Source organism: Malus domestica, chromosome 17, assembly GCF_042453785.1.
Source record: "Malus domestica chromosome 17, GDT2T_hap1".
NCBI lineage: Eukaryota > Viridiplantae > Streptophyta > Magnoliopsida > Rosales > Rosaceae > Malus > Malus domestica.
This window is the reverse complement of record NC_091677.1, coordinates 23,042,146-23,053,660: the sequence shown is the minus strand read 5'-3', so window position 1 is coordinate 23,053,660 and position 11,515 is coordinate 23,042,146. Positions and strand designations below refer to the sequence as shown.

The 11,515-nt window shown below is 35.7% G+C and overlaps 1 protein-coding gene across 4 annotated transcripts; it reads right to left on the bottom strand.

Annotated features, from left to right (window-relative positions):
- Nucleotides 1-2,126: 2,126 nt before the first annotated feature.
- On the bottom strand, nucleotides 2,127-9,561 carry LOC103405446 (probable plastidic glucose transporter 3). Of its 4 annotated transcripts, none has more exons than XM_008344448.4 (15): nucleotides 9,297-9,561; nucleotides 8,574-8,718; nucleotides 8,278-8,383; nucleotides 8,107-8,174; nucleotides 7,889-8,021; nucleotides 7,179-7,278; nucleotides 6,960-7,072; nucleotides 6,724-6,817; nucleotides 5,921-6,074; nucleotides 5,685-5,828; nucleotides 5,492-5,565; nucleotides 5,231-5,319; nucleotides 4,619-4,733; nucleotides 3,558-3,742; nucleotides 2,127-2,377 (listed from the first exon to the last, which is right to left on the bottom strand). In XM_008344448.4, the coding sequence occupies exons 2-14, from the start codon at nucleotides 8,662-8,664 to the stop codon at nucleotides 3,560-3,562; spliced, it is 1,464 nt and encodes a 487-aa protein (XP_008342670.3). In that variant the 5' UTR covers nucleotides 8,665-8,718; nucleotides 9,297-9,561; the 3' UTR covers nucleotides 2,127-2,377; nucleotides 3,558-3,559. The 4 variants fall into 4 exon arrangements, with proteins under 4 accessions (XP_008342670.3, XP_008342672.3, XP_070673066.1 ...); XM_008344450.4 differs by having other exon boundaries at nucleotides 8,278-8,380; XM_070816965.1 differs by lacking the exon at nucleotides 9,297-9,561 and adding an exon at nucleotides 8,823-9,027 and having other exon boundaries at nucleotides 8,278-8,380.
- Nucleotides 9,562-11,515: the final 1,954 nt, after the last annotated feature.

Sequence of the window (11,515 nt, the reverse complement as noted above, 5' to 3'; positions counted from 1 at the left end):
AAACCTTATTGAAAGGGCTGAGGCTTTTTGTACTATGCACTCCGGTCAAGTCTGCAGTCCTGAGTTCAATCGGAGGGGTGTCATGAGAATTGGAGTAGGATTCTCTCATCTCCTACTCTCATCCACTTCCCTCCCCTCCTCTCAAACTTTACTTTTTGTCTTATTGCTTCTAAAAAAAAAAATCAATATAAGATGTTGACGTTTTTTAATTGACAAAATTAATACTCTTATTACATGATAAGCATATCAACACCATCAACTATGGACATTTATTTCATATTATTGACAAAATTAATACTCTTATTACATAGTTGTGGGACCTCAAATATTTGATGTGTAGTAATGATGTCGTAAATAATGATAAATGCTAATGAGACTATTTCAAAAGTCAGACTCTTATATCATGTTTTTAACACAATACTTATAATATTGACAGAAAATTCATGAAGAATTCTACTTTGAGAGTCCTTAAACATTCAATGTGTGTTGAGTAATCACGCTACCTATTCAATGCATGTTGTACGGGAAAAAGCAACCACGTCACCCACTTATGCATGTCGCTTGGGAATAGTGGGTGCGCAATTGGATCACATATGAGAGGGAGGTGGGCAGTAAAGGTCAGGGCAATCATTTATTCTTAAAATTAACATTCTTAAGATTAAACAGTCGCATGAAAACAGTTAGAAAGCTCTCTGTTTCTAGTTCTTCTGTAGTTATATCCTTCGGAACCACAAGAATCTTACAATGGGATTCTGACTCAACATATTTCCTTTTGAGATTTTGAGAAGAGGTGCTCTTGCTTACCTTGGATATGAGGAATTCCTAAAAAAAGGTATTTGACAAAGATCTTTCTATCAATAGATAGGATTTAGTGTTCAATACAGGGGATACGATGATCCATATGCTCTCTCTCTCTCTCTCTCTCTCTCTCTCTCTCTCTCAAAATAGGGAGGGGGCACATATAACGATATACGACAAAGATCTTTCTATCAATAGATAAGATTTAGTGTTCAATACAGGAGATACGATGATCCATCTGCTCTAGGATGCATAAACGACATCTAAGGGGATACCTATTCTATTCCTCTTTGTTTTTTTTTCAGACAAACAAAAGGTAAGCCGATTAACGTTAATATGCTTGCTCTAATAATCAATTATCTATAAAGAAAATTTACGTTATGTTGTATGAAACATAGTTGTCAATATGTCAATTCATATTATATTATTTGACATTATTAATATTTTGATTACATAGTTGTTGATATACTTGTCTATTTAAGTGTACCTAGCAAGTAACTAACATGTGACATCATCTTATTGGTTGACCTGACACAAATTTTCTTGATCATAATCTCGTTTTGCTAAATATTAGGCTCGTCAACCAGCTATTTCATGTCTCGTAGCACAAGATCCAGCCTTCTATATATAGGGTTTAATTAGTTTCAGCATGTAAACCAATATCCTAGTAAGTAGTGTTAAGGTGTTAGATTTTTATCCATGCATTCCGAGTTCAAAACTCTCATTTCCTAAATTATTGTAATAGCTTCAAACTCTCCCCCTTATAATAGTAAAAAGAAATTAAAAAAAAAAAAAGCCGGTTTCATGCCAAAGCAACTTGGAAAAAAGGGGAAAAAAAAATGGGAAAGGGATCCTCTCCGGATCCCTTCCACCAATGCCACAAATTTGGGCATTTGAAATTTGATTCGACGACTAAAGTTATTATAATTTTTAAAGTGAGCCCATGTTTGTAACCGTTGAATCAAATTTCAAAGGCTCGGATTTGTGGCCTTGGTGGACTTTGTGGAAGATCCCTTTCCAAAAAAAATGCACCAACTGTTGAAGATCTCAAACCAAAGAAAGTGCACGTAAACCCTTAACCAAAAGAAACATCCGCTATATCCATCATAACACATAATCTTAAAATAGAATCAAAAGATCATTTGTGATTTAAAGCCTTAAATACTATAAAAAAGCATCTTAGGATTACGTTCGTAGAACGTGTATACGGTTCATTATCACTCTTAAGTAGGTCTTAAATTCGACTCTCGTTGATAGACAAATTCGAATCTGGTTGATTCGTACGCTTCCGGAAATCAGGTCAACTATTTCGAAGAATCATGTCATAATTTTGATGGAACAGTTGTATTATAAATTATTGAGGAAGTCGGGTCCTTCATGTATTACATTGCACTGTAAGTTTCAGTAGGCCCACAAATATTCAAGGAAGAAAACAGCTCTCGTAATTTACATAGGCCTTGCAGGGTGAGCACCTGATAATTAGTTCCCAAACTCCCCAGCTACAGGTTACAACGCGACGATAACTTCCAAAGGGAATTCAGGCAGACGTATCCATACTAGCTTATTGTTCACTATCTCCCTGCAAATCAACACAGTACATGAATTCTGAAGAATATAACCACACACCAATCAATAAATAAACTCTGTTTCGACCATCCGGCAAGTTTTCTTTTCGTCTGTAATTTAGTAAGTTTAACAAGAAATTTCAGCTAAACCTGAAGTACAGAGATCATTCGGAGGTAGCAGAGCTTGAGCTAGAGAATCAACTTCAAGGTCGTGAAACCAACTCCAATAATTTGACAGCACATTTTGGCAACCTAGACATTTAGTAGAACTTGACAAACTTTTTGTGATCAATCATCTAGTTGGCAAAAGAATGGGGAGTAATTGGAGATTCAAGACGCCTATTCTGAAAGTTAAAATTGCGAAGGAGACTAAGGTCGTACCCAGTGCACAAGGCTCCCGCTTTACGCAGGGTCTGGGAGAGGTGAATGTCGGCTAGCCTTACCCCCATTTATGGAGAGGCTGCTCCCAAGTCTCGAACCCGAGACCTACCGCTTATGGGCGAAGGCACTTGCCATCGCACCAAGTGCGACCTCTAAAATTGCGAAGGAGACTGACGAGACAAAATTCGAAGAGACATAAACTAAAGTATCCCCTTCACTGTACCCTCTCAGAGCTGTTACCCAGACACTTTCTTTTCTAGAATGTCATGTTTTCTGATAGTCTAAAAAATTATTCAGGTAACCGAGGATGTTAAGGAAAAACGGTAACTGGACACTCAACTGAGCATGGCAATACACTATGGGCAAAAGTGAGTCATGAGTTACTTCATTAGTAAAAAGGGACTTCAGCTTTGTGTAACATAAATGATCTCTAATTAGTGTTCCCAAGATAATCAAATAAAAAGATATTAGATAAGGTTACTGAACAAATTAGCCCCCAACTCAGGGGAAATGGAAGCTCAATGAGCAGAAAAAAAACCGAACTCCGTCTCATAGCTCTGCCAAAGAAGCAACCAGTAACTACGTCCCTTTAGATCCAAGAATTCCTCAAAATGTAATGCTTATATGATAACTGCTAAAAAGTAATGGTGTATGATACTGAGAAAACAATTATATAATTATAATTCAGGTAATATGAGGGAATACCAACTATCAAATTGCGACTACCTATTATGAGGTAAACTAAAACCAAGACATGTAACAGGTTGATGTCATTAAAATAAAGACTGCCTCATAAAATAACAAAATTGATACCTTCATTGTGGTGGAACAAGTGCAATTTCAATTTCTTGGAGGGACTTTCCTTTTGTTTCTATTACGTTTCTCTTCACAAAAAGAACGGCCAGTAGACAAAATGTAGCAAAGATTGTATACAGAATTTGTGGCCCGATTTGCTCCAGCAACGGTAAAAACAACAGGCCAACAAAGAAATTTATCACCTGTTGAAGGCACCAAAGTTCATTAGTGCGAGATGGCATTAAAAATTAGAAATTTAGAGAATGAAATTTACGTTTATAGAAAGTCGCATATGCACTAGGAGCAAACACAAGAAGCAATTTCATTGAGACCTCGACATGCAACTCTCAAGAATGGATTCTTACAAGAACAACAGTAACCATGCAGAAAAGTATATTAAATTAATTATGAACAATGTATAATATCCGAATCAACCAATATATTTGCAGCAAACCATAATTATATTAGACCATTAGCATACTACTTTATCATCCACGCAGTGGCCCAGCCATGATAGTTATTGTCCTGGACTGAACTTCCAAAGAAAAAATAATTGATCTTATTCAATAAACTGTCAGATTTCAGTAGAATCCCCTTAATTCGCATTTTCTAAAGCTAAACCTGTTCTTACATAAATCCAAAAAATTAAGCTAGGATACCAAGACCTTCACCCCTGTTCAATACCTGTTCAAGTTAATTAATTAAGGATGAGAACTTGAGAAGGAATATTATGCATGAATTCTATTGTCATTGTAGATGAAAAAGCATCCTCCACTTTATCATTAAGGGAAAAAAATATCATTTGATCGTCAAATTCAATGTGCTGTGGATGAGCTGTATACACAAAGATCGTGGGCTGTTTTAGACTGAGTGGCCCTGCAGCCATGACAAAGTACTAACACCAGATTCTTGCTTTCGTAGATTAAAAGTGATCATCAAGTAGCAAAGTTTTGTCAGATATCACTGTTCATAAAAATATGTTTGGTATGTGTGTAGGACAAGTTATCTGTCAGCTCCACCATCACAAAAATAAAAGGTGCAAATGAACCATATCTGGAAGAACTATAAATGACAATTACCCAATGCACGGCCATGCAAACTGCCATTGCTTTTGCCCTAATACGGCCAGGAAGAATTTCTGATAGGAGGAGACCAGGCACTGGACCAGCACCAGTAGCAAACATGAACACAAACCTGCAAAAACCATTACATAATCTAGAATATCATAACAATCATACCCAAAAGCTTCTGTGCAGATTTGCTTTATAGTCTCAAAGTCATGTAAATGTGGTATATGGAAGTATAGATAATTAGATATGCATGCATAATGCATTAAAATAAAAAATCTATGGAGAAATGGAGCATAACATTATAATATGTTATATTCACTCAATCGTGTCAATTTTTTATAATATCGTAAGGCAGGAATTAAGTTTGAATAGAAAAAGAAGAAAACCAGAATGGCTTACTAAAATGAATTCACTTGTACCAGTTTGATCATCCCAGTGAAAGACCCATTTTAAATTCCATACTTATTAATTAGAGGTTAGTTGTTAAGAGAGTTTGGGAATTGCATTGATAATGTTAGGAAGAAAATAGACAGTTGTCGCAATATGTCTTTTTTGTTGTGATCTTATAACATAGCTTTTCCTCTACTCTACAAACAAGATTAAGGATCACTGACTACTCACAGCAGCATGCCGCCAACAGATAGACTCAATGCTCCAGACCCTGATGTATAAGAACTTGCTCCAGTTACTTGAAGACCCATTGCCACTGCCTAAACCAAGAAATGCACAAAGGGTTAGAAAATATTTAGTCTACTTGATGAAATCAAGGAGAGAACCTCAGTAGGAGAACATGCAACATTGGTACCACAGATTCCACAAAACAGACATATATTTTAGCTCAAAAGTTTGCATCAAACATTCGGAGTATTTTTAGGAGCCTACCATGCCAGAAAAACTTCCAAGAAGAAGCACCTTTCTTCCAAGCTTATCCATCAATATCATTGCAAGAATTGACCCTAGAACAGTATAAGAAATTGACCAAAAGATAAGAACAGTATGATGAATACATAAGGAAACATATATGCAAATCTCAAATATGGACAAATAAGATGCTTGAGAGTAAACCCAATCATACCCGATAGATTTGCGATTCCAACACATACGTTAGCCAGAGCTGAAGGCACCCCAAAGCTTTTAAAAACAGTTGAAGAGAAATAGAACACAGCATTTATGCCTGTCAGCTGTTGTAAAGCAAAAATGGTAGACCCAATGAAAACCACTGCAAAATATGGAAGCGATAAGGTAATCATGCAGAAGGAAGCACGTATGTCACTTCTGAACAACTCACATACTAATGAGTTGAAAATATACTTTTGAAATGTCGGCCATACAGTAGCTCAGAGAACTCTACTGTCTCTAGTTCATCCCCTCTGTCAGACTTTGACAATTCTGCCATTGCAAATTTAACATGTGCTGCTCCTAAAAGTTTCTCAAATTCAGCTTCGGCTTCAGTACCTCGTCCTCTCTGAACCAATTTAAAAACAACTTTTAGCATCAATATATTTATAAGTAGCCTTAAATGGGTCAAAAATAAATGAAGTACATTCATATCTATCTCATACCAAATATTGTAAGGTAAGTAAATGATGAAAGCTCTTAAATCCTTTGGATAATATCACCCAAAAGGCGTGTATACTTGGGAGGGAAAAAATACACAAAAAAAACAAAGATACAGAGGCCTGATGCACCAAGAAATAATTTGGAGCACTAACATCAAACACTTCCAATACAAAGAGAAAATGAACCTTTTCTGTACTTGCAACAACAGAGAAAAAGAAAGAAAGACAAAAGAAGAAAAGTAAAAAACAAATTTCAAATCCCCCTTTGATCCAGAACTGGATCATGAAGCACAATTATTAATCCAGATCACTGCAGTGCAAAATCTATATATAAATATATATATATATATAGATATTACTATATGCACGTAATAATATGTTAACTTCTTAGATATCAGAAAATAACAAGAACCCAATTTCCCTAAACCTGCATAGAGCTCAACCAATTCAGCAATCAAGACCACATATAGGACAATTTATATTGAGTCCAAACACGAGATACAAACTTGACCAAATGTTTCAAAGGTTGGCGATTAAGAAATGAGAGCGTATAACCTTGAAAAGCCACTGAGGACTCTCTGCACAGAACTCCATGCAAACAGCTAACACTGCAGCAGGAACAGTAGATACCCAAAAACAAACCCGCCACCTGTGCATCAATGGTGTTGATAGAAAACAGTATTCTTTAGATAACTGTTGGGAAATACAATAAGATGCTAACATAAGAAAAAATGGATAAAAATTTGAGAAAAAGTTTTCAGGATCTCCATAACCCCAAAAGATTATCTTACCAACCCACTATATCCTTGGCCGGGAGTCCAATAAAGAGAGACCCCATAAGTCCAAGACATGTAGAAATTTGTGTGAAGCTCCCAAAAGTACCCCGTACAAAAGCTGGTGAAATCTGCTCATGTGAACAGAGCATACTTAAATACTTAATAAGATTAGATGCAAACTAAGCAATGTCAATTAACAGTTGCAGAGAAAACAACAAATATAATTCATTATACCTCTGACACATAGATAGCAGCAACAGGTGGGCCAATTCCCATCCCAGTACCAACAAATATCCTCCCTAGAAGCATGCCCCATAGACTTTTGGTTGTTGCACTGCAAATTCACATACAAAATTATTTAAAATGACTCATATGGATTGCTATATGAGGAGTTTGTGATATCGATCTTTTCTATAATTGTATCGGTTGTAAAAACAGTAAAACAAATTTCTTATTTTTGTAAGGGGATACTTTTTTTATCAGGAAAACTTTGAGTGAGAGGTATAAGAAGGAAAAACATGCGAGTTTGGATCATGTAAAATGTGAGCATAAGAACAGTTGAAGCAATTGTTGATCTGGAAACCTTTGACTGCAAGGAATAACAGGGAAAAGCATGACAATGTCGGATCATGAAAATGGGGTCATTAGTAATTCATGGTGTCATACTCAGTACTTTGTTAGGGCTATAGGGTTTTGGGGTGGTCATAAACCCTAATGATTTCTTTCTGGTGATCATAAGTACTCTCGCTACCCCCTAGTGAACCTATCTGGCACAAATCCAAATTGGTTATATAACACTTGATTCTTTAATTCATCTATGTTCTATTTTCTCTTTGCACAATTTCAGTGTGAATCATCCAATTAAGTTTTCACATTACCCAGTTGGGCACACTTAATTTTAAAAAAGGGGTTACGCATGATTGAAATGGTGATAACAATGTTACCTCATTGATGCACCGATTATCATCGGCAATGCACACATCTGGAATGCTCTTCGATGCCCAACTCCATCTAGAATCCAACCACTAAATATAGATCCAACAAAAGCACCACCTAAACAGGTACTCACTACTAGACCTTCATTGAAATAGAAACAACATCAGGTAAAATTATGAAATGCATTTAGCTGAGGAAAGATCTAAAATCCAATACCACTTTTTACCCTTCGCCAAAGGATTCCCACTGAAGCCAAGGTCCAAAGAAATGCTATCTAGTGTCTCGTTAACCACCCTGCAGTAGCAAAACCAACAAAGAGTATACCATTGAAGTTAAAGAAACATAAATCAGAAAGGCAAAAAAAAAAATTCTGAGTTTTCAGGAGTAGTTATGTCACCCAAGATGGTAGCCATATAGGAACGAAGAAAGAGCTGCAACAAGCATATGCGGCAAGGAGCGCTTCCATGAAGGGTTTCCAATACCCTTTCCATTCACTAAACCTACTAAAACCCACAAGCGCAAGTACTTACAGTACCAAATTATCTAAGACTGCATTCTAAATTTATTTAAAAACCCACTGGAACGGAACTTCTAAATAATAATGTACAAACCATGTAAAAGCTAAAGCAAGTAGCACCCCGGACATAGAAAAAAACAGAAAATAAAACTGGTGACAGAGCAATCCTTGAGTACCTGCACTTTCTTCTCTATCATAAGCATTGATAGGGTCCTTGGACGCCACACGCTTGTATGCCGAGTAGGCATCAAGATGACGACCCCGCATAGCAAAATTATAGAAACCTTGTCCAAAATTTGACACAGAAAATTGTGCCGCCGACTGCAAACACCAGACAACACTGACCAATCAAATTTCTAACCAATTCATTATATCATATATTGCTAATCTGGAAAACCAAGAGCTGCATTGCCAGATTAACTCACAAATCACAGTACAAATTACAAACTTGAGTGATAGAATGTTGTCATATCCGATCCGGGTAGATCACGGACTATAAAGTCAAGTTTGCACCATCGATTCATCATACAAACAACATTCATGCATGCACATAAAATATTCAAAAATTCGGCGGAAATGTGAGAATGCAGGATCAAATGCACAGAGATCCTCTGCTACAGGCGAAGAAAATGAGCTTCAAACGCAAAAAACGGTGGCGTTTTGAAGGCCAGCAACGGAAAGCAGAAAACTCACCAACTTTTAAATAAATAAATAATTAAGAAAAGTAGAGACAGAGAGAACTTTCAGCTCTCTATTGCAGACAGAATTTTCCAGGATTCTGGTGAATCCATCTGTGAGCTACAAAATGCACATATACATATACATACACATATACGTATACATATACACATGCATTTACATAAGAGAGAGAAACAGAGAAACAGAGAGAAATTGAGCACCTGTGTAAAATGCGGAGTGTGGATAACGATCTGAAAAACGATCTGAAAGCGAGAGGAGAGAGAGATTGAAGAAGACGGAGGAGGAGGTGGTGGAGGAGGCGAAACTGCACCGGGGGTGGGGGAGGTGAAAGGAGAAGCAGAGGGACTGTTTATGCCTCAGTGTCAGCTCTGCGACGGAAATCTAAGCGAACATTTCGAAACCGTCCCGTGTATCCGGAGAGAGAGGGAGAGAAATAAAAAAGCGAGGGGACACGGGGTCCGTTCTAACGTACGCTTGGGGGTGTCCGTGTCAAGTGTTCTTTGATTAATTTAATAAATTTTAAATTTCAAATAAATCGTCCTCACTGGTTGAGATTTACCTTATTATGTAAACATTTTGATTTGTGATTTAGCAATGAAAGCACCTTCTCGTGATACCAGACCGGCACCGCACCTATGTTGGGCGGGTATATTTTTGGTCATCACCCTCAAATCGTGGTAAATGCTCATCATTTTATTTATCATCTTTAAATGAATTTAAATTTTGAGATTTGATCTATCTTTACACAAATCTCGAAATTTAAACTTATCCAACTGTAATAAATAGAGTGGTGAGCAAAAATATTCTCGTGTTGGGCGAGGGTGGATCTTTTGCTTTGCAGGTCAGGAACATTTTTGCTCATCATCATAACTATGGTGTATGCTCATCATACGCCTATCTTTTTAACTAACTCTAGTTAACTTTAATATTAAATGTTTGTTTTCAAATTTTGAAAAAAAAAACACTAATTATGGTTAGGTGAAATGGCACATGTAAGATAATGAGGTATATGATGAACATAACATAGTTTATGGTGGTGAGCCAAAATGCACCCTTTGCAGGTCACAACCTAATCTAGTTCCACCAATAGCATGGCGACACTTCACACACAACCAACAACTAAAGTGCCGATTCTCCATTTACCGAAGGATAATGTTTAAAAGACCAAATTCTTAAATTAAATTTGTAAATACGTTTTTTGAAACAACTTAATCGCGACTAACATTTTTTAACAGCATGTTCAAGACTAGCAAAAACCAAAATTAGTTTGCATTTTATGCTTTAAGAGTTAATTTTCACTTTTTTTACACCTCACATATTTATTTTTTACTTTTAACCATCGAATCGAATAAAACAAACGAAAACAACAGAAAAATTAAAAGACTTTGTAAAGAAAAGAAAACAAGACATTTTCCTTGGGGTTTTTGCTTTTTCATTCGGTACCACATCTCTGTCGAGATGTCGATTGCCGTAGTTAGAAAACCTTGGTGCCATCATTGAAATAACTATATGGGAATATTTTTAAACTCACTCTAGTGATGGAGAGGTTTTTTAATATATTCAGAACACAAATACATACATCTTATTCATATATATATGAAATAAAACTTGACAAATAATATATCACTTGGTATTTCGGGCACATTAAAAAATTCTCTTAGTAATGGACAAAAACGTTCGGTGGTTGGTGTTTGTTTGCTTTCTAAAGAGTGTTTTTGAAATTAACAATTATTATTATTATTATGTGTTTGATCTAGATTGCGAAATGTGGTTGGTCAAGATCACAACTTATGAGCTGTGACTTGTGAGTAACACGTGTTGGATCAAGATTGCGAAATGTTCACGGAAACTATTGTATATTCTAATAGGATAAGAAATTTCGGGGCTGGTTTTTTTTAATCTAATTTTTTGTTTTCAAAAATTAATAAGTACCCAGTAATTGAGCTATATTTATCACTTTTAAAAATTAAAAATTTGATCCAGAAAAATACCAAACAGCCCTTTCATTTTTTTTTTCTTTTCAAAATTGACAATAGAAGCAAATTTGCTTATTATAAAATTAAAGAGGTCATTTGATAACCATTTCGTTTTCACTTTTTCACTTTGTTGTTAAGTTGAAAACTAAAAACTTGTTTCGTAGTTATTTTGAGTTTTTAATTTTCAAAAAAAAAAACTCCAAACCACTTTTTGAGTTTTCTAAATTTAGCTTTCAGTTTTCACTATTTTTTTAAACAGAAAACTGAAAGTTAATAATAAACAAATTTTCAGTTTTAAAAAAAACGAAAATCGAAAAATTAAAAATAAAATAGTTATCAAACAATATTAAAACTGATTGTGTTGAGAGATTTTACATGGACACATAGTGGCCCAAACTTGAGAAGTCATAATTTTTCAAAGGGCCCAAATTCATAAGGACATG

What these genes read in the sequence shown, in the direction of transcription:
- LOC103405446 (XM_008344448.4), bottom strand. Translation starts at nt 8,664, where the DNA reads ATGCGGGGTCGTCATCTTGATGCCTACTCGGCATACAAGCGTGTGGCG. An exon ending in ATAATCGGTGCATCAATGAG is followed by an intron (nt 7,279 to 7,888) that starts GTAACATTGTTA and finishes GTGAATTTGCAG; the next exon opens with TGCAACAACCAAAAGTCTAT. An exon ending in TGGAATCGCAAATCTATCGG is followed by an intron (nt 5,566 to 5,684) that starts GTATGATTGGGT and finishes ATACTGTTCTAG; the next exon opens with GGTCAATTCTTGCAATGATA.